Source organism: Acipenser ruthenus, chromosome 23, assembly GCF_902713425.1.
Source record: "Acipenser ruthenus chromosome 23, fAciRut3.2 maternal haplotype, whole genome shotgun sequence".
Classification (NCBI taxonomy): domain Eukaryota; kingdom Metazoa; phylum Chordata; class Actinopteri; order Acipenseriformes; family Acipenseridae; genus Acipenser; species Acipenser ruthenus.
The window spans coordinates 19,937,691-19,961,566 of record NC_081211.1 but is presented as its reverse complement, the minus strand read 5'-3'; the positions used below and the strand labels follow the sequence as shown (position 1 = coordinate 19,961,566).

At 36.5% G+C, this 23,876-nt stretch overlaps 1 protein-coding gene across 1 annotated transcript; it reads left to right on the top strand.

Annotated features, from left to right (window-relative positions):
• Positions 1-256: 256 nt before the first annotated feature.
• Positions 257-23,602, top strand: LOC117412870 (tyrosine-protein kinase ITK/TSK-like). The gene is made up of 17 exons (XM_034021480.3): positions 257-506; positions 1,694-1,798; positions 2,216-2,297; positions 4,567-4,695; positions 5,652-5,692; positions 7,026-7,177; positions 8,443-8,508; positions 10,200-10,254; positions 11,191-11,270; positions 11,422-11,564; positions 12,220-12,294; positions 14,792-14,966; positions 15,817-16,033; positions 16,474-16,538; positions 17,402-17,520; positions 18,230-18,387; positions 20,283-23,602. Exons 1-17 carry the CDS (start codon positions 372-374, stop codon positions 20,346-20,348), a joined length of 1,863 nt encoding a protein of 620 aa, XP_033877371.3. The 5' UTR covers positions 257-371; the 3' UTR covers positions 20,349-23,602.
• Positions 23,603-23,876: the final 274 nt, after the last annotated feature.

Genomic DNA, 23,876 nt, shown 5'->3' with positions numbered 1-23,876 from the left:
AGGTATGAACCTACAATGTAGACTGTCCAGTCACTTACTGAACACTGTACTGTATTCTCCATCTTAGTGCTGCTTTGAATAACCTTTTAACATATTTAAATGCACAATCTGAGGAATTTGCTTTCAAATGACATTTCAGTTTATTTTTGGAAAGGTGTCTTTTTAATGTAAAAAACGATGTTTTCATAAGGAAGTGGTTTAGCTGTGCCGGAAAGCCTAGAGCGCCTCAGACCTTCTGATTGTTTGTAAGATAACACACGTCACCTACATTGTGTAATTGCTATTCTAGATACTCTCATAATACGAGAGTTTACCTTTTTGTTTCTGACTTCAATTATAGATTTCTTCATGACGGATACTTTTTATTTAGGATGAATAGTATCATTTTGGAAGAGTTCTTTTTCAAAAAGTCTCAGCAAAAGCGAAGAACCTCTCCCTGCAATTATAAAGAAAGATATTTCGTTTTAAGTAAGGCTGAATTGGCGTACTTTGAGCATCGTCCTGGGGTAGGTACAGCTGGTACTCTTGTGTTGCCGCAGACAGTGTAGACTACTCCATTGAAATGTATTAAATGTACATACTACAATTACATGTGTAAAACAACTGTAAGGAAAGTTACCATGCAGTGTAGATGTTAAACTGTACAACTGTGGCAATGTAGATGTAATACGTTTAAAATGGCTCTTTTGTTTAATATATTTCTGATACTGGTAAAGACTTAAATCTGTGAGACTTGATTATTTAAAGGCTAATGTCTTTTTAGCATCTACATGTTTGTGCAATAGTGTATGCAGTCCTGTTGTATTAAAATCCTTCATATATATTTCAAATCCTATAACGCAATGTGTATGTTTTATACTTTTGGTGCAGTATAGGCATTTGGTTAAATTTTAATATCTTAACATACAGATACTAAAATCTACTTGCTCTGTTTATTGGCATACTTGATTGAATTTGCTGTTTATCATATACTGTTAATATAAAAAAAAAAATGGTATATATGAGGCTTAATAATTTGTGTACTGTACAGATCTGTACTGTATAGTAAAAAAAAAAAAAACAGACATTTATTACTGTACATAAGCTTTAGTTACCTTGAATCAGGTGCCTTTGTAGGGCCCTTGAGACACATTGCGATAGTCTGTTGGAACTTTTGTTTTCTATTTTGCTAATATAATATTTCATATAAAAGTGCACTTTAATGCATTTTTCCTTTTTTGTGAATCCTGTTTGCTGTCCCGGCCATCAGCTGCGCTGTCACTCTATGAGCCAAAATGGGGAGGCTTTATTGTAATCTGATGTGATGGCCAGAGTTGAGTGTGAAGATTAAACAGAAAGGGATGTATACTGCATATATTCATCAAAATAAAAATGAAGTCACTATTTAAAAAAAGAGGTAATAACAATGTAAGAAATATTGACTACATGAATTGACTGGTAGTAGTTGAGGTGTTATTTTATATTCCTACTCAGGATCCCTGAGCAGCTTTCCAGGCTACTTGATTGGACTTAGTGATAGTGCTGGTTATAGTGCTCACCTCCCCGCTTAGACCACAGTCTCAGGGGGGTTTGTTAAAGAAATCACCCTGGAGCTCAAGGCCAGATTCACCATCCATATTCTATCTCTACCTGGGCTATGAGGATTTGAACCTGGCTATGCATTGCTGTAAGAGATCATTCTTGTTTCTTTCAGAAAAAGCCAAATTTGAAAGGCGCCATTGATCTATCAAGAATCAAATGTGTGGAAATTGTAAGAAGTGACATCTTGATTCCATGCAACTTCAAATACCCCTTCCAGGTGAGTCTTATATATATATATATAACTTCAAATACCCCTTCCAGGTGAGTCTTATATATATATATATCCTCCAGTGGAAAACCACAGCGAAGGAGAACAAAGACAGCAACTCCCGCTAAAATTCAAGTCCATATCCACATAAAGTTCTCAATAAAAGCAGTAGTCATTATTTCATATTTTTAAAAACTTCACAGCAAACATAGCTAACACGTTTCGACCCATAAGACCTAAAAATATGAAATAAAGACTGCTGCTTTTATTGAGAACTCTATGTGGATACGGACTTGATTTTTTTGTTCTTCTTCGCTGTGGTTTTCCACTGGAGGAAATTCTTGTATGCAGTTGTCCCAAGACTGCATGCAGTTTGGTTAAAAGTCATTTGAACTCCTGATTTAATACAGTCATGTTTGTTTCCAGGTTGTCCATGACAATTATTGCTTGTACGTGTTTGCCCCAGATAAAGATATCCGACAGAAATGGGTGTGCGCACTGAAGGAAGGTAAAAATCAAATTTAGATTTATATTGTTACATTTATAATCATGTGAAGCTTTTGGTGTTGTTGTTTGATGAAGATAAAATAAAACCAGGTTAAAATAATCCACAATCCAATTTCTAACCTAATTTTTAACCCAAGATAGTAAAAATGAGAACTCCACATGTGGGGAAAAATAATCAATATCTCTTTGAGCCCACAGTACACCTCGGCCTATATTTTACAGTAATTTGTTAAGCTTATCATTTACAAGAATGCTGTTTGAAAAAAGTTTTTGACGTTGATGTTGACAGTGCCAATGTGTGGGTGAGAATGATTAGCACAGCAGTGGCTCAGATCTCTACTTTTTAATATATCAATCAGTCATTTCTAACTATGATAATCATGGGGGTATTTGTTATCACATTTCTGCAAGTGGCTGCCAAGCCCTCTTAAGATCTCATTTGCTATGATAAAATTGAATCTGTATCAGAATGCACTGTCAACTCTGTAATCCCACATGACCTAGTTTGGAAAGCATGTGTGTATTTTTTGTTCTTAAATGTTTAACCATTATCAAAGTAATTCATGTCAAATATAGAGGTCAGCTTTATATAGCAGGATGTGTCCAGTGTAAGGTTATTGATCTAATATTTATTCACATTGCTGTTTTCTATGAACATGTAAATGCTGCGCGCATGTAGTTCCCATTTCCTATTAATATTGCAGTGCGTCATGAAAAAGTAACAGCACTCTAATGAAGGTGTTCGTCTGATGGCTTTTTTCATTGGTTACAAAAATGCCAATCTGTTGAAGTTTAAACGGAATCTAACATCCCTGTTAAGAAATATAAGTGAAGAAGATTGTTTGGCTGGTGCGCTGACAAAATGTGTGTCTACTTGACATTGTGCCATTTAAAAGGTTTTGAGTCAGTTTAGGTGGTGTTAGTTATTGGTAGGGCTGGAAGTTTTCGGTTTTAACCGATTGTAACAAGACGATGTTACCTATGTGGGTCATCATAAACCTCGATTCGGCAATATATTTGTAATAATGTCAATCATTCACTACCTGTTCTACATAAAGAATACGTCTTTCAGAAGGCGGGCAGTGTGCAAAGACATTGCTACTGACCAATAGGCAATTCGTGTGGAACTGCGTTCGACTGACTTGTGACAGGTAGGCTGAAAAAAAAAAAAAAAAACAACTCACACCTGAAACAAACTCTTGTAGTGTACGATTATTTTTGTTATTGTTTAGTACCAATAAATTCAGGACCAGTAATTATTTTTAAGTTAGGTTAACATTTATATTTAAAAAATAATAATAATTTGTGTAAAATAAAATGATTAAACAACATCAGTATTAGGACCAACGATTAGTAAAATAATAATTATAATAAATAAAACAAACTTACTGTCACTATTAAAAGGCTAATAAGTCAATTAGTTAAACTCTCCTGTTAACTTTAAGCTTGCTTTGCAGTAGCGTATTAGTGTTTGCCTTCTAATTGTGTGTATAATTTATGTTATTTAAAGGTCTTGTATTCAATAAGCTTTCTTGATAAATCAGGCAGTGAGTTGAGAAGTTGGAAGCAATGTGTAACGTGTGAGTTGCAGTAATAAAACTGTAAGATTGTAATATGTCTGCTCTGCATTCAGCTGAATTATTGATATGAGAGTTATTTCTTCACCACATCCGAACCCCAGCATTACAGTGTGATAAATCCGCAGGCAGTATGGGGCGTAAAATGAAATACTTCTCTGATTCAAAATGGATGCAGAGTTCTAAATTGCCTGTCCTAATGTGAACATGCTCACTTCAACACAGTAAGTTAACGTTTCTATATATGTATTACTGAAACCTACATACAATTTATTATAGAAACGGAATACTGATGTGTTTGAGTGTTTATGTTTAATAACTGAAAATAAACGATTTTGACAAATAATAATAAAAACCGAAAAAACACCCCTCAAAAAATGAAACCTGAAAAATTCTAGCCCTGGTTATTGACAATAAATCACCTTATATTTTCCAGCCATTGATGTATTGCTCTCTTTTAGGATTTGACATATTTCTCACCCAACCTTTCTGTATTCTTGTCTGTATCAGATCAACTACAGTATATTTTGATCATTAAAAAAGGGTGACAAATGAAGGTGATTTCCCATGTGGATATCCAAGCAATTTTCAAATGTAGATTTGAATTAAACATTTACAGAGTCTCTTTCCACAGTAATATGTGGCAATATTGTTCATGTGTTCTCATCATGTCATTTGGAATGTCTTTTAAAGAAACGAAGAACAACAACACTTTAGTTCCGAAGTACCATCCGAATTTCTGGGTGGACGGCAGGTGGAGGTGCTGCTTTCAAACAGATAAACTGGCTGCAGGATGCCTTGAATACAACCCCAATCAGAACGGTGTGTTACCAGATATAATTACCATAACTTATACAATTCAACATGACTGTTCCTTCTATACCAGTACTTTATGAATAAATATGAATAAAGTACTGGCTGCTATTCTTGACACTGTTCTTCACTGTCAAAAGAACAAGCGTCCTACCTGAATAAGAAATCTGACTTTGAAAGAAAGCATTATTTAAATATGTCAATACATCGCCCACCATACTGAGCTGTCAGTATGATACATTTGACAACCATGACATATCAACAGTATGCACAGAATAATCCAGAAATGGCAATAGTTTAATGAAAATTGGAAGTGGTATTTAAGACCTGGGAGTCATTAGGTAGGCAAATGGGGTGTTAGTCATACATGTGTATTAAAATGAAATTGTGACATTTACAGGTAGACAAATGTACGTTCACACGGACAACCCCCATATATCCACAGACTCTAAATGACGAAAGCACAACTGCCTGCACTATATCCATATAACTCTTACTTGTGAATTGGGCCCATAAACAGTAGCCCATTTTGTGCACCACGCTGTAGACAAGTGTGATGAAATGAGACCTGATAACTTCTATCAGGTTTAAATGATTTAAACTCTAAAGAGATTATATTACATTTAAAAAATCTATGTTTACCATATTAAACCCTAAAATCTTTTGGTGTAAGGGGTTTACCATTTAAACATACACATTTTCAATATAAAAGTAGATTTTATTTAGGGTTAAGTTTAAAATGGGCCATTTCCAGTTTTTAGTAAAATACAATGCTGTTTAGGATCTTTATCGTTGTAATGTTTCTGCCTTTATAGCTTTCATTTATATGGGTGTTTTGTTTACCCCCTTATTAACATAACCACCTATAACAGAATTACAGTGAAGTCCACAATACAACTGGAAAGGCAGAGATATTTAAATGCCACCATTTTACGTCATTAAAAACTATTTTTGTTGTCCAACAGCCTCCAAAAAGCCACTCCCTCCCACTCCAAAAGACACCAGGGTGAGTACCGCTTTTAACTCACATGATCTGTGACGTGTGGTAGGGTGTATTTTGGTCTAACATTACACTACCTGGTAGTTGTTTGAGTGACTCAGTGGTACTGCAGTTTGTAGTTTCAGGGACTCCGGTATTGCTGTTAAGCAAAGTGTATTCCATGCCTGGGATGAAATCTGCACACAGGATAATTTATACTGGGATGTTTGACAAATCTCTATGTATCATTTAATTGATTTCTTATGTGATTAATAATAAAACCTGCAATTGTAATAACAACCTGAATACCCATGGCAACCAACTCTTACAGTGTACTTTTAAAGTAATTGACCTGTTCATTCTTTTAAATATCCCAATTTGTATTATAATGATGTGTCACTTAAGATGTAGACTGTTTTTCTTCATGTATTTTGGTAACAGTTGCTTTCGCACATCAACTCGACTTTAACAGTTTAAACGGTATTACTTGATGTAGTCTACCACGTCAAGGTGTTTTATATAAAGAGGGACCTGTTGAATGAGGGGCTGGTTGCTTAAGTTGCAGTCTTTTATTTCTTTGTTTTTAAAAAGGTGCTTTTGTGACTGTTCCGGAATATTTTAAAATGAATTTAAAATGAAGAAACCGGCTTCTTTGTGTGTGTGTGTGTGCGTGCGTGCGCGCACGTGTGTGTGTGTGTGTGTGTGTGTGTGTGTGTGTGTGTGTGTGTGTGTGTGTGCAGTATATACAATGTGTGTAATGATGATCATTCAGTTTTTACAACTCAGGAATCTATCCTGGAGTAAACATGTACACAATAATAAAATACATGTCTGAAATACATGTTTTCTGCTTGTTTACTGTCATTATGTATAGCATTTTCTGTTGCAGCCATTACATGCTGGTTTCTTTTTAAAACTCTGAAGTTTAAAGCACCTGTGTGCTGGTTCTCAGAATGTGTACCCTCCTAGTGAATCTGGTACACCAGAGTGGAACCATTAAACCCTCCCCCATGCAACACTCTTCCCCTAGTGGTTGTAAATGATACCACAAAGAACAAATTAGGTTCAATCCAATGGGGTCAGGGTGTTGCAGCGTGAGAAGTTGATAGCTACACTGAGTTTGTGATTACTGCAACAGAAAATGATACAGAAAGTGAATCTAAACAAGAATACATTAAGTTAAAAAAATAAGATAACTTTGAAATGTCACTTTTTGGTTTAAGTTGCGTCTTAAATCACTTGCCATTTCTATCTTGATTTTGAAGGATTTTACACCTCTTTTCTGATGAAATGTCACCTTGCTTGAGGTGCTTGATTGGCAGCACTAGACTTGACTGACATTGAGTTTTCTGTTTTGCAGAGGCTGTTTTCTGATCCGGGAGAGCTGGTGGTAGTTGCTCTTCATGATTTCATCCCCCAGAGTGCCCAGGACCTGATGTTGTACAAACAGGAGGAGTACATTATTACAGACCAGTCCGATCCAAACTGGTGGACTGCTCAAGATAAAAACGGGTAATTTTAAATTTCATGCAATTACTGTATAGAGAATAATCCTGTTTTATAACCTATACAAATTTACCAGATTTAGGTCAAATAACAGTCTGGTATAATAAAGTTTCAATTTCACAATATAAATGACAGCAACAAGTTGTGTCAGGGTGCAGCAGTTAAAGATCTCCTTCCTGTCATTGTTTTAATTCCCTATCAATTCTCTAGAGCTGTTGTATAGAAACCCCCTATATCTGATATCCTCAATAACTTATTCTAAATAATGTTACCAAGGTTCATGACACCTGAATAAGCAGTTATCCAAATACTGTATTGTGATTGTGCATGTTTTCATGTAATATTAAGCAAAGTGAGGTGAGTCTGAAATTGTGGGTAATCCAGATTTTCCAGGGCACCATGCTGTAAATGCTGTGATTATTCAGATTGCAGAATGAGCTGTACGGGAGGAAGCCTGTGGGACACTGCAGCTTTAAAACCTGTTTAATTCTGGTGTGGAGGATGTGGCTTATCGGATTAGCACCTCCAGAATTACATAAAGTGCTTCCTTGCAGTTAATGAAAAGATATATTCACTGTGTGTGTTGCAAATGGAGAGAGATCCTTTTATTAAGAGGATAAAAACGGTTGAATGACAACTGAAACATCCAGTGTATTTTTCCATATTTTGAGTTGTCTTAAAATTACGAATGTAGCTAAAACGCATTCAAAATATCGGAAAAGTTAGCAAATAGGTGGATTTGACTGCTGTATATGTCTTGATGCCAGTTTGTTAGACTAATCCACAGTTTCTTTTGATTTGTAGATTTAATCAATTGGCAGATACGAGTATACTGAAATTAGATTAGTTTCTGTTTAGTTTTGTTTCTTTTTGCCAGATTTACACAGGTTTGCTTTCCAGACATTATGGTAGTGTTTTGATTAAGTGTTTTTTGTCAAAGTCATAGTCAAAGTTTAAACTGCGTGGTATGGTGGTAGTGAAAGTGTAGGTGGAGAATTGCTATTTTTATCTGGTGGGAGGGAGTCTGGTGTTTGAATTGATAGTGGGGGATGTGGGGAAATTTGTGCCTGAGGTTTAGACATTCCTTCAACTGGAAACAAAAAAAAAAATAATAATAAAAAAAATCCCCAATTGTGTTGGAGAAGGAAATGATCTTACCATTAATCGTATATCTGGTTTTTCTGTTCTGAAGCTTTCATGATTTGTTTAAATAAGATATTTTTTTATAGCAGTTCATTTTGAACTAACTAAACAACTTATTTTTTCAACAGAGACACAGGGTATATCCCAAGCAGCTACGTTATTGAGAAGTCACCTGACAATTTAGAGGCACACGAGTAAGTTCAATGTCATTTGATTGTTAGACGGCTGTTTGTAGCCATGAAACCTGCCACCTTCCAAGAAAACACTGCATACCCCCAAACGTTCCAACCCAAAGGAAATAAATGTAGTATGAAAAATACATTTAATAAGCAAGACATCTACTGTAATGGTGCCCCAAACTGTTTACATACTACCACAACTGGGTGGGGCTTTTGTTTTTGACAACACTAAATAGCTTGGCACCATTTCAGAAACCAATTTATTGGGGTTAAAATGACCAACCAAATCATACTGTGGCAGTAAACAGATTGGGGTAACACTGCTTCTATGAGTCCTCTGGTTCATTAAAATCCTTTGCATACATTTGAAAAGGGGACTGTTGTCTCATCAGTGATATCATGTGTGTCTACAGTGCAATAGTTGTGAGCGAGGTAAAAACACATGTTTGGTTTCAGTAGGACTTGTGTCATATTTTCCATATGTGGCTCCACCATGACCCTGTCAAGATGTGGTTTCCAACAATATACCATAGGTCCAAATGGCAGTTCAGAAAAGAGAAACAGACCTTCTTCTGTGAAACTGCTCATTCAAAATGGTCATAGCATCACTATACCTATGGAGCACCTAGACTTATTCCAGGCTTGATCTAAGCCAACATGACACAAACATATAATATGCAGGTACTAGGGATTGCGAGAAAAAGATTGAGACCAAGTTGGTTGTGCACCAACACTCCATCATGATATACCACTCAATGCAGTCTGATATATACCACTCAATGCAGTCTGATATATACCACTCAATGCAGTCTGATATATACCACTCTATGCAGTCTGATATATACCACTCAAAGGCTATATTAATTGCCATTACAGTATAATATGATACACCGTGTAAATACAGTATGTCTGGCTCAGGGAAGAAAAATCAACTGCAAGATTAAGAAAACCTAAAAGATTAAGGATAATATTGGCCTTGTACTGGTACTGAGTAATGTGATTTTTGTTCAGAGATTTACTAACTAACATACTGACAAAAGGCTTTTCCTATTAAGAAAATGTTTCTTTTGAGGCTGTTCCTATGAAAAGAAAAAAGAAAATCTAAAATATCAAAACAAGAGATCTTACCTAGTGCCAAAAAATAATGTTCTGAGCTTTGGAGCAAGGTAAGAAAATAGTCCTTGATTCAATATTATTTAAGAACATTATTATTCCTTATTATAGGAAAAACAGTCTTGTAAGACATTTTTATAATTGTGAAAAGAATGTTTGCCAGTGTATCTGTCACGAAAGTAAAGGGGGCAGAAATTAAAGTTGAGAAATGTAGAAATGTAGCTCTTAGGAGTTTTTATAGAAGAAAAACTAACTAGTATGTTAGCTAAATAATGATCTAAGCAGAAATGGAGACTTACAGTAAACACTCATATAGTAAACGTTAATCTGATAAACATGTAAACTGATTAAGTTTCTCTGTTCCACTTTCACCTCACTGAGTTTCTTAACTGCGCAATTTACAGTGAAGCCTGTTTCACAGACCCTGATTAGCACTAATCTTGGACTATTCAATGTTATTTTAGGTAACGTAGTCTGAGATGAATACTAATTGGGGTGTGTGAAACCAACTGTTAGTCTTAGAAGTTACGGATATAGTGTATGCTGTCAGAAACTAATAAATGTTTTTTTTTTATTATTATTTTCTCATTCAGGTGGTACAACAAAAACATTACCAGAGCAAAAGCTGAACAACTGTTATTTAATGAGGTATTGAAAATGAGTTAATACATTTTAGATTTTGTTTGTTTTTAAATGTAAAGTAACTTTCTGCCACTCCCCTTCCTCAATTGTGTAGATGTTATTATGACATGTTTTTGAAAGATAATAAAAAAAGACTCCCAACAGGTAGGCGCACACACACACACACACACACACACACACACACACACACACACACACACACACACAAAACCAGGACAGGCAGCATGCTGCAGACGTGAAACCACACTTGCAAAATGTGAGGCTGCAAGATGCTAAGCTTCTAGATTTCAAGCACGAAACCCACAGCTATGGTTGGGGATTTCCTGTCTTGGGTATGTTGCCTGTTTTAAAATGTACTGTATGTGAGTTTATCAATAGTAAGATCATTTTAAATGTATCCAGGTACTATGGTAAGCTTTGCAAGTAGGTGCTGAAGCTACACATGAATAAAGTATAGAGTACATTTTAATTACATTTTCTATATCCTTTGAATGATACTTGATACAGCAGTAACTATTTTTTTTTCCAGAAGTCTGAGTTCAGTAACTGTTTGACTCTTTGGCTGCTCTATGGTCAATGTGTCTATGGTAACGAGAACTGAAGAGCAGCTCCTGAGCTCATTGTCAAAATATTTGAACACATCACTAACACCACTCAGAATGATGACAAACATAAAACAATTAAATGGAAAATAAAAAAGAAGTATTTTGAAGCTACTTATTCCTTAGATGTATCCTAAATCTGCAGTGCCCTGCTCGTTAATTTCATAGACATCCTTGGTATCTGTTTAGTGCATTCTTTTCTTGTCCTTTGTGCAGTTTTCATTATATTAAAGCAGATGTTCGGTGGTAATTATTTACAGTACATTCTTTGAAGAAACAGCAATTGACCCTGATTTATATCTCTCTCTACTATATATAAATGTGCTCTATTATTCTGTAGGACAAAGAAGGTGCTTTCATGGTGAGGGATTCCCGGCACGCTGGACTGTACACAGTGTCTGTGTTCACTAAAGCACACGGGTAGGTTTTTAAAGGAACAGCAATAGCATCTCATGTATACATTATGTAACAATATGGATTCTTTTTTCAATCGTCAAGGGCTGTCTTCCTTTGTCATACTAGTTGTGGTGCCTCCTGTCTACGTTTTCTCATTTCCATTTCTGTGTTTTAGTTCTAATGGCGAAAACAACCCCAGAGTGAAGCATTACCAGATCAGAGTGACCACGTGTGGGGAAACAAAGTTTTACTTGGCAGAAAAATATACCTTCAACTCCATCCCAGAACTGATACATTACCACCAGCACAATGCAGCAGGTGAGCATCAATGACCTGGCTTACTGAACGTGCATTTTTAGAGAGGAAATGGAGGTGTTTCTCAACTTCATTTTAAAACACGTATGAGGATTCAAGCACCATTTACGATTTGTCAAAATACCAGTCCTTCTTGTGTATGTTATGCCGTGTATAGAACATATGACAGAATTGTAAAGTTAAAACAACATTTGTTTGTTTTTTGTTTTGCACAAGACGGCATCTCTTAAACCGAAACAAGACTGCCACAGAGACACAGGATGCATTAACTTATACTATATAGCAGACCCTTCCTTCAATGTGATACAGCCATCTGAATTGTCTTTGTATGAGATAGTTTGGCTTGTATCAGGTGAAAGTGATGTACAGCGTTCGAGCGAGGTAGCCACTAACTCAACCCATTTCAGTGTGTCTGCAAGAAAGATGGAGAGGAGAATACCAACCTAATTCTCTGAGGCTTAGTAGGCAGTAAAGAGAGAGATTTTGCAGCCCTCATTTTCAAAAGTGGCAAGTTTATTCAAATAACTGATCTGGACCAAGTTGAATAAATCTGAAAGTTAATATTTTACTTTTGAAGGTGAATGTCTTTGTTTTAAAGTGGATAATAATTAATGAACATACATGTACATCATGATTCAAACATTGTTTATTTGTACAGGACTCATAACAAGGCTAAGGCATGTGGTGTCGTCGGGGAGGGAGAAGGCCCCAATGACGGCTGGCTTTAGCTATGGTAAGCATATTTGTTTAATAAAAAATCCAAAGGCCTCACACGTCAATATAAATTATTTTTATCTTGTTTTTCTTTATTATCCAGGAATGGAAACAAGACTCCTATCGTATAGCAGTTTGACCCATTCCAGGTTTTAATATGATTGATTAGCCCCCAATGTATAGGTAACAAGTTCAGGTGATTCTTATTAAACTCATAGTAAAACCAGGAATGGATCAAACTGCTATGCAGTGGGAGTCTTATTTCCATCCCTGTTATCTATTTTAGTATAAAATTGAGCAGGGGTGTGAAATATTGAGGCTTTAAAGAGTTACTTGGTATCGGTATGACATCACACTTAACTATTGTATTCTTCTTAAGATGTGCTTTCTATATAATTTTCTATTTCAATCATCACATCCTGGTAACCTAGTAAAGTAAAACACGCCTGTGGCCTCAAATGGACTTTTCAAGCATGTCTTCTCTTAAGTTCAGCTGGTAAACCGGATTGTAACCATAAAGCTGCAACACACCGCATTCCTTTTAATGATATAGTGAAACCTGAATTAACTTAAAACACGCACTTACATAGCAGTAATTAAATTAGACATACAAGCGTGACAAGAAACCTCAAAGCTTTCACGTTGATGTGCTTGTCATCTTTCATTGCTTAGTGCTTCAATGCTAAGTGCTTAGTGCTACTGAGACCTAAATGAACCAGTGGCTGCTTATTCAAGGGGCCTCACTTACAAAAGGGCACTAAACATGGTGCACTATAATTGCAATTAGTGTGCACGTTCATGATTTCCGTATTTACTATTGCAATTTTATCTATTATGGCACAAAACAGTGGGCATATTATGTCGCATGCTGATTTTATTGTGCCACACTATGGTAATCAGAATGAATATGTGATTTGTATGGTAATGTATTTAAGCACCTGCTCTGAATAATGAGATGAGCTTTATTCGAACTGTATTTAATAAAGGGTGATAAACATAGCGATAATTAGTTTGTTTGGAAAGCAGGCTTTAAGAACAGGTCGATTTTTAAACACAGGTACCATGATAACTATAACAATATAATAATAATAAAAAGTTATGTTCACATCATACTCCTAAAATATCACTTTAGAATTAAGCACCAGAATGCAGCAACAATTTTCATCTTTGGTGTTGTCTTTGAAATACTAGAACAAAAATATTTACATATTCCAAATCGAAGTATAAAATACAGGCAAAGAACCAAAACATCTTTGGCAAAAGAAAAGGGGTCCAATGATTAATATTGCAAGTGCTGAAGTTCAAAGTAACACTGCTCTCTAAATCATGCAATCAACAATATGAATAAATAACATGTTGTATTATGCCATAAATGTTGCCCTTTAGGAACTAATATGAAAGCATCTGTTTTGATGGTAACAATCTTTCTGTGGATAATTTGATGGACTAACATGGTCATGTAAACTGCCAGAACAATTTAAACACCTTGCACATTTTTGGCCAGGCTTGTATATAACAGAGTTATCCCTAGAACCCATGTCATTGAAGCAGTGTTGCAAAGTCTACAAAATAACCCAACCCTGTCAATCAGGTTCCCAACCTGTTTGGCTAAAAGCCATACTGAATATAAATAAATAAATAAACACTACTAACCTAAACAAGGTTACCTTACTATAGCTAAGAAATCGAAATGCACTGTGCCACAGCTTCAGTAGTTTATTCATTACACATATTGCATATTTAAAGACAGTGTTTATGTATTTTAACTATAATTGACTTGTATAAATCTAACAATTTGTCTTTGCTGTCTTTTCAAAGCCTAATAGCTTAAAATCCAAAGAGCTGTATTGTGGAGCTCAGTGAATCATGTTGGCTAGGCTGCTGTAAAGCTTTGTGATCTTTCTTTGGAAATGTATTTATTTATCGAAGTTCTTCCAAGAAGTATTAAGCTGTTTGATCTGACTGCAGTTGTACAGCTGTCTAGATGGGTCTTTGTGAGCTGTGTGACATAGCTGAGCTGCAAGCAGAGGGCTCTGCATAGTTGTGCAAGCACAGTGGTTTCTGCAGGGTGGGAATTAAACACCATAAAGTCAGCCTGTGGTTTTATAACATGTATTAGGTGACTTTAAAAATGTTTTACTCAAAAGGGAAATTCACAACTTTTTTTTTTTTTTTACCTATTCATGGGTCGTAGTCACACAGCTTCAACTTGTGTCGGATGCTTTATGGCAAATCTATTTTGAAATACTTCATAAACCAAATATGTTTTTTCAGGACTGTGCAAAATAGTCAAGGAAATTATTTACATATAAATCGTATTAAGTTAAAATACAAAATAGGTGGCCAGTAATGCATTTTAAATATAAAATAGTAAATATTATTTAGCAAATAATATATTTTTAAATAGCTAATTGCATCTGCTGGTTTTGAGCTACACACAAATTGTAAGTTTTATAAGTATTATTAATAAGCTTATTATGAAAGTTATTTTAGCGCTTTTGTGTGTTTATTGCCAGGTGTGTGGGAGATCGAGCCCTCTGAATTGAGTTTCATACAGGAGGTGGGAAGCGGCCAGTTTGGATTGGTTCACTTAGGCTACTGGCGCAATGTTAATCACAAAGTGGCCATCAAGATGATACGGGAAGGAGCCATGTCAGAAGAGGATTTTAAAGAGGAAGCCCAAGTTATGACGTGAGTGCTTTTCTTAAGGCTTTTATTATCCAGCTGTGATACTAGATATGTTCATTAGAGGGCAGTATTGCTATCTGATTTCACTATAGCTGTTGTCTCTGAGGTTATGAAATACATTTTTATTGGATTCAGTACCATGTTCCCTGCTTATCATCATGCAGTTTTTATCTCTAATGAATTCTAAAACAGTCCCAAACTCTGGGCCAGGACCAGAAGGTGGACTGCAGCAGCAACGTGGTCTCAACAGAAAACTAAGTCTAGAAATGAGATCGCGGATGCAGGTAAATAACAAGGAACCAGTAAAAGCTACTGTGAAACGGGTGGCAATACAGAAAAGAGCAGTATGTTTTGATAGAAGAATGTTATTTTCGAATTATGTTTGTTAATAATTATATTGCAATGTACTGGTAATATGCACACTCATGTTTTGAGTTATATGTGAAGGCTTTTCTGCAGTCTTTGCTTTGTTTTTTTTTCACTTCTTGCTTTTGAACAGTAGTGTTCTTAATTCTTTCATAATTGTAGATTATTACCTGTCTAATATTCAGTTAGGAAAGTGGTTGCTGAATGCAGCACTATGAGATTGTCATATGAATTAGAGTAGAGGCTTTCGTTTGAAGCGAGTCCAAAGGCATATAAAACAATATATGCAATATAAAACTAGTAAGAAACTACTCTGAGCAATAGCTTATCTGCTTCTTCCTTTAGGTAAACTATTCCTTACTATATTTATACTGCCTTTTTGTGCATTTCTCAAAATAGGCTACCGATGTGAACAAATTGGATCTAGAATCAGTTGATTTTTGAATATCGTGGTAAAGACTTTGTTTGACTCTCTTTCTCTGAACAGTAAGCTGTCTCACCCCAAGCTGGTCCAGCTGTATGGAGTGTGCACCCAGCAAGCCCCCATGTGCCTGGTGTTTGAGTACATGGAGTCCGGCTGCCTGTCTGACTTCCTGCGCAGCCAGCGAGGCAGCTTCTCCAGGGAGACTCTGCTGGGCATGTGCTTGGATGTGTGCGAGGGGATGGTCTACCTGGAGAGTGCCAACTTCATTCACAGAGATCTGGTGATTCGAGATGCCTATGACTTTGTACACTTAATATGTCTTGTGTAGGGTGTCTCTTATTGTATTATGCATTCTGGAATGACGTCTCGTATGACAAGGCTTATAAATCACAAACACTAGATTGTACCTAAAGAGCTGTTTTTTTAACAGTAGAAAGGTGTACACAGGATAAGATGTAATGGAATTTTGACAAATTCTTAATGTTGATGACTTCTCATACGTGATTTATAATGGAATGTATACCAGTTCCCAACAGACGGCAAATCTAACAGTCTGAAAGAATGGGCACATATCACTCTGCACCAATTTAAACTCTTGTCAGAGGAACATAAGGGTTACCAAGTTTGTCTGTGCTTCTGTATGCCTGCATTGCCATTGAATATCACCTGGTAAAGTTTATTCACTGGTTAGTTAATCAATATGTATTGACTGACTTGCAGGCTGCAAGAAATTGTTTGGTAGGAGAAAATCAAACGGTGAAGGTGTCAGACTTTGGGATGACTAGGTAAGTGATTTTAAACATTACCTTTTATTAAAAAAAAGGATTGTAAATGTCTTGACTGTGTATTGATTGTTTCTGTTATTATTGTGTTGCATGCTGCACAAAACTGCCAATATTATTATTTTTTTTTCAAAAAGGGTCACATTGTATTTGTTATGTTTTCTTAAAGGAGTAAACAAATTCTTACTTCATGAGCATAATGACTTTCTTGCAAGTCACACAGACTTTATTTTCTCTTGGACTCTGAAGTCCGTGTAACCTGCCACCACACTGCAGATTCACCCACTGTGCATCGGCTATTTGGACCCCACCTAAAGCTTGAAACCTCTTTTTCATGCACATAGGACCGAGCTAACTTAGGGGCCACATGTGCGCCCCTCAAACACTCTTGAGGATTGCATGCACCATACAGCTTGGTTACAAAGTTTAATTCTTGGAGTTACAGTATATTTGCTTTTGTAATAACCAATATCAATGGCCAAATATATTTACTCACCTCAATACTGTAATTAGCAGTTCTGACCTGATATGCCCACTTGTTGTTTAAAACAAACGTTGCTTCCATGCATAATAAGCTTCCCTCTAGGGTAATAAGCTTCCCTCTAGGGTGGGCTTACATTTATGGGGGGTGCTGAAGTGGTTCACCCCTGACAGGGCTCTATCTGGTGTCAGGAGGGAACCTAATACCTGTTGCACTGGGAGTGAATCTGCAGTAATGTGGCAGGATAAATGGGCGTCGCCCAATTCAAAGTCTGAAAAAACTAAACCATCTACAGAAAAAAAATAAGCAGAGCTTATTACACCAACTCTTTAACATGAAACTGGTAAGCACACCAAAACAAATGCATGCATTCTGTCTTTGTAAGGTTCGTCCTGGACGATCAATACACCAGCTCCCTTGGGTCGAAGTTCCCAGTGAAGTGGTCTGCGCCTGAGGTCATCCATTACTCCAAATTCAGCAGCAAGTCTGACGTCTGGTCCTTTGGTACGGAATGATTTCTAGTGCATTTAAAATAATGAAGCAAGCAGGTATCATACTTCTATGTGGGGTGAACCATCATGCTGCTTACTATTCTAATAACATCCTGTGGATTGGAACGAATTCAGCATTCCGAACCAACTGGAGGGTCTTTTCTGTCGTGTTCGAGTACCTTGATGGACCACGAGACCCTGAGAGTCTCATCAGTAAACAGGACTACTAAAAAAGAAATGCCATGTAAAAAAATAAAGCACACGCAACTGGAATAAATAATAATACTAGACAGTGGGGAAAGCAGTAGGGGTGAAGTATAGCATCACATTATTAAACCATCTCTCTCTTGCTTTACTGTGGAATGTTTTTCTTGGTCCAGTTTTTTAGCCATTTTCAAATATGTAGTTTGACCCACCCCTAGCTTACTGCCCACCTTCACTTGTGGGTCAGGTTATGTTTTACAGCCACCAGGGTAAGATTAAGCCATTTGTAAAAAGCTGTTTGGGAAAATGATGCTATACCTTCTGTGTGGATGAATAGATGTCTTCATTGCAGAGTTGCAGCTATATTGTTTACTTCATTGCGTTTTAGGGTCTCTTACTAGCCAGGCACCCGACGAATCCTATGCTTAGGTTACTGGGAATCAGGTCTTGGTGGAAGGGTGTTGGATTTCTATGGAAATTTCTAGTGAAAGTTGAGAGTGACATTGCATTTTTTTCAGGTGTTCTCATGTGGGAAGTGTACAATGAGGGTAAAATGCCTTATGAGAACCAAACGAATGGAGAAGTGGTGAAGGCCCTCTCATCAGGGCTCAGGCTGCTGAAACCCAAACTGGCATCCAATTTAATTTACCAGCTGATGGAGTGGAGCTGGAAAGAGGTCAGTGCTAAAGGAACGCGAAAGCGGGACAAACTTGGATTTCAAATCCTGTATATACAGGACTGCCATAGTGGCTCTTGGGTATAGCCACACGTTCTGTGGCTTATATAACCGAAGCACAGCGCTGAAAATTTGGTACTGGCAAAAAATACAAGCCATTGGGAACATAATGATGCAATAAAATCTAATTTCACTAGGGGGTACTGTTGAATCCCATATTAATGTACATGGTCAATTAAGGACTTTTAACCTCACAGAGCTGAACTTAATACAGTGGTGCACATTTAGAACATAAGAACATAAGAAAGTTTACAAACGAGAGGAGGCCAGTCAGCTTATCTTGCTCGTTTGGTTGTTAGTAGCTTATTGATCCCAGAATCTCATCAAGCAGCTTCTTGAAGGATCTCAGGATGTCAGCTTCAACAACATTACTGGGGAGTTGGTTCCAGACCCTCACAATTCTCTGTGTAGAAAAGTGCCTCCTATTTTCTGTTCTGAATGCCCCTTTACCTATTATTATTATTATTATTATTTATTTCTTAGCAGACGCCCTTATCCAGGGCGACTTACAATCGCAAGCAAATACAAATACATTCAAGTGTTACAATATAAGTCATACAATAAGAACAAGAAATACAATAATTCTCAAGTGTGACAAACCACAATTCAACAACATTACTGGGGAGTTGGTTCCAGACTCCCACGCCTCTCTATGTCAAAATGTGCCTCCTATTTTCTGTTCTGAATGCCCCTTTACCTAATCTACATTTGTGACCCCTGGTCCTTGTTTCTTTTTTCAGGTCGAAAAAGCCCCTTGGGTCGACATTGTCAATACATTTTAGAATTTTTAATGCTTGAATCAGATCGCCACGTAGTCTTCTTTGTTCAAGACTGAATAAATTCAATTCTTTTAGATGCCTGCATATGTCATGCCTTTTAAAGGCAGCAATATCCTTTTTGTAGCGTGGTGACCAGAACTGAACATAGTATTCTAGATGAGGTCTTACTAATGCATTGTAAAGTTTTAACATTACTTCCCTTGATTTCAATTCAACACTTCTCACTATATAGCCGAGCATTTTGTTGGCCTTTTTTTTATAGCTTCCCCACATTGTCTAGATGAAGACATTTCTGAGTCAACATAAATGCCTAGGTCTTTTTCATAGATTCCTTCTTCAATTTCAGTACCTCCCATATGGTATTTATAATGCACAAATAAAACTGGTTATGTATCCAATAGTCAAACAATCTGGAAGGTTGATAAAAGCATTTGTAGCATCAACAGTTTTATTTTCCATTCATAAACAAAATGGTGTAAATTGCAGTTTGGCCGGATAAATCTGACCCTTATTGTCAAATCAGCATGTTTTTGGAGAATGCAAATGACTTTGAGACTAGATTTGAAAATGTTGACAGATTCTGAATCTTCAAGCAGGGTATTCCTCAGTTTAGGTGGATTGGATGCTACAAGTCTCGTCTCCACGACAACGCAGCTCAGGGTTCTTTGCTTTGCATAACAGTTGGGGCATGTCCATTTACAGCTTTATAGGCAAACAATAAAAGCACACTCTGAATTGCACTGGCAATCAAGCTTGGGAGTGGTGATTTCCTTTTGTTCTCTATTTCTTAATGATAGTTTGGCCTTCATCGACAATTTTAATTAATTAGAACTAGCATGGGTACAGTTTACAGGGCCACACAAAACCTTAAGGAGTGTTTTGTTGAGGACTGATTTTTAAAGCCCGTTTTGATTAAAAAATGTTGACAGGGTTAAAAGTTTATTTTTCTAAGCACTGTCATGCTTAAAAAATATCCTTTTAAATTGAGAGACAGAGAGAAATTAGACTTTATTGATGCAAAGTCTAATTTAAGCAATTTTTCTGTTTCTTCTCCAGAGACCAGAAGATAGACCATCCTTTACACTTCTCTTCCATGAGCTGGCAGAACTGGCTGAGCTTTGAAAAAGTGAAAGTCCTTTCTACAGTAGGCGTCCGAAGCAGCGAGGCATCGTTGACACAATCCCTGTGTCCTGATTGAAAGTCACCCGTTTTGCTCAATTATCAACTCTGTCTGCATTTATTTCTGAACGGGTGCAAAAGAAAAAAATAATCAAGTGCAAAGTTTGCTGGGGATTCCACAGACAGCGTTGCATTGACTCTGGGTATCCGCAGGTTAAGGAGGCAAAATCAGCAGACACTATTTCACCTCACTGAGCTACAGCGGCCCCTACTGGTGAGCTCAAAACAGACGCCTGCAGGTCTGGCCTTTGTCATTCAGGGGCTGGTAGCTCACTGACATCCTCTGTGGAGCTCCTGGGTGTAAAGAGACAATTCATTGCCCGGTGGGATTGGAAAACACCCACCGACCTTCAATTCTCCTAAGCTTTTGTGGGGCTAGCTACATTAAGGGAATATACTTGGACATTCTAAATTTGTAGGTTTAAAACATGAATTCTGAAGATTTCTAATGCAGATTTAATAATATATTTCTGAACTTTTTTCATACCTGACTACTCCCTGGTAGATCATTAGAGACACGGACAGAAAGATAACAAACAGTTCACCAAATTGAAATTCACTAACTTTGTTTCTTTTTATACACACCGCATTATTAATAATAATAATAATAATAATAATAATAATAATAATAATAATAATAATAATAATGATACAACTCTCAACTCTCACTAACTGTGACTTAATTCTAAAATTAATAATAAATGACAGTCTGTCAAAAGATTACATTATGAAAGCAAAAATGCAAAAAAAAAGTCACTGTTGATGCAATATAATGTCAATATTCTAACAGCTTGCCTGTGTCCTTGATTTTGCATTATTCATGTTGCTCAATACACCCCTGCCTAAGTTCTCAAAGCTGCAGGCAGTTCAATCTGTCAGGCAGGCCCACTTCGTTCTGTAAAGCTCAGTAATTGCACCCCGGGCTCTGCCCCCGTTTCATATCCATGCTCACTGCAGGGGGTACGTGCCATACTAGAGGTAGGCGTGGATTTTTTAATTTGTGGAGCTGCTGGGTGGTGCTTTAGGCAACTGATTTATTTGTGACCCAGAATTCTTTCATGCAAAAAACACATGCAAAACATGTCATGCCCACTGCAAAATGACTGCAACGTTATGCATGATCCAAAAGAGAACAAGGAACTGGGGCTTTCAGCAGTGGCTCTAATACATAATTAAGTTGAGTGTATCTTTGTAATTAAAAAGAGATGAGCTTTATCATAACAAGACTAGTATAACAGCAAAATAATTACTTTGTTCTGTTGTAATGAAAATCCAAGAGTGAAAAAAGCAAGGCAAGGGTGTATTGTCAGGTTTGGAGCTTCATCGGCTAGTTTCACAGACCCTGATGAGATACTATATCTTAATTTAGATAAAGTAATCCAAGCACATTCTTCTTGCATCAGCCTGCATCTCTATTTTAAACTTAAAAAGGAAACAGTGAAGAGGTGCAAGTCATTGCTTGCATTCATTTCTTACTATGAAACAAGTTAAACAAGTTTGAATGGTTCATAATTTGCATACAAGCTTGTAAAACCGCCTTGAATTTAGAAATTAGGTAGACAAATGTCATTTATTTTAATACTTCATTTTGAGCACTTAATGTATAAACTGTTGAAATCTTGACTTCTAACTTGGGGCATATTAATATTGCAAGTTTCTGTCTGGCAATAGTTTCAGTTCTATAACTGATATGCAATACTAGTACACTGCCTAGAAAAGGAAGTATGGCATGTTATGTACAATGTCAGACCCTAAAATATACTTCTGTGGTTAAGTTCTTGCCTTGTTTTGTAGATAACCTGTTATTTATATATTATACGTGTATATACAATACAATATATTATCTTTTTGTTATATTATTAAAGTTTATTATATGGTATTTATGCAACATATGCATTTTGTTTGACAGATTAACTTGAATCAATCAGGGATGTTGTTTAAAAGATTGTGCAGTCCTATGCATTTACTGGCACGCTATTGCTTTCTGTATACCAAGTATAGGTTATGCATGCAATGCCTTGGCTTACATTTAACAAGAGAGATTGGTTTGGTGACACTGATCTCCATGAAGTCTTATTCTAAAAATGTTAATATTTTTATATGTGATGGGCCCAGAACAGTGGTGGTTTAGTAACACAAGGGTTCAGTTTTGCCCCTTGTTGTATTGAGCAGTGAGTTGGCATGTTTGCTGAAGCATATTGTGTAACATGACCTGAATTAACAAGTGAAGAACTGAAAGATTTGCTGCCCAGTAATAATGAGTGCTCTTCAGTTCCCTGCCATAGATGCAGGTCAGATCAGCCAAAGTGTCTTTTATGTTAGTAAGCGCCATCTAGTGCAAAAGTGATCCAAAGTGGCAAACTAGATGGCGCTGTCTCTTTCTTCTGTAAAATACTTTGGCTGATCTAGCCTACATGACAAATATCTATGGCAGACAGCAAGAACTGAAGAGCAGCCCTTGAATTTGGGTGAAAGCACCTTGACACAGCCTTGGCCAAAAAAATAAAAAATATATAAAGAATAATCAGAAAAAAACGCTATTTGAGTAATTGTAATAACCAATCAAAATGATTGAAAAAACATCATAAAAAGGTAAGAGGACTGTTTAAAATAAATAAGTAAGCTTGCATTAAGTTACTTACTGAAGTATGAAAATGAAAGTATGAAAATTGATTCATTCACCCGTGTGCAATGCACTCCCCGGAGACTGCTGTGGATCCAACCACTCCCCTGTTCTGGGCCCGTATGTTACCAGCAATGAAAGTGCTTGCATGTTAAATTCTCTAATTTCATAAATAACTGTAAAACAAAATATTAACCATGTTTTCATATTTGCTTGTATGTAAGGACGATCTGTTTGAAAGTGTGTAGTGCAGTATTTTGTAGTGCAGTACTGCTGTATATTGTATTTTCTATATTAAAATGTCATGATGCTATTGTTGCCCATTGTCATTATGATAGTTTCAAAGAAACATGCACATTATTTCAAACTAATTTAAATATTACAGTTTTAACACATGAAATGTAATTAAAAATCACAACTGCAGCTAGAAAGCCTTTCTTCCACAAAATGTTTTCATCAGATGTTATCAGATAGTTATTCTGGTCTTTTTTCAGCCCAAGTAAGACCAATGTAAATCTTGATGTCACCTGCTCCATGAAGCTCTGCTGTAGCTCACAAATAAAGGCATATCATTGTTCTACCTGCTGTGTGTTCATTATAACTTTTTACAGGAAACATCTTGGAGGATATGATACAAAAAGATATTTGTCATATACAGGTAACAGGATTGCATGTTATGGCTTTTTTGCACAATCAAAAGGTCATGTTTAAAAGGAAAAGAAAAGATTAAACTAATTTGATGTTGTCGTTACGAACGGGGTATACCGAGCAAACTGTGAGAGTCTGGCCCTGGTTTGTCCTCACATCACCTGTTGTAAGTGATAAATGACTGTAGCCTGGTCTACTGT

What these genes read in the sequence shown, in the direction of transcription:
- LOC117412870 (XM_034021480.3), top strand. Translation starts at nt 372, where the DNA reads ATGAATAGTATCATTTTGGAAGAGTTCTTTTTCAAAAAGTCTCAGCAA. An exon ending in GTGTTCACTAAAGCACACGG is followed by an intron (nt 11,271 to 11,421) that starts GTAGGTTTTTAA and finishes TCTGTGTTTTAG; the next exon opens with TTCTAATGGCGAAAACAACC. An exon ending in TCAGACTTTGGGATGACTAG is followed by an intron (nt 16,539 to 17,401) that starts GTAAGTGATTTT and finishes TGTCTTTGTAAG; the next exon opens with GTTCGTCCTGGACGATCAAT.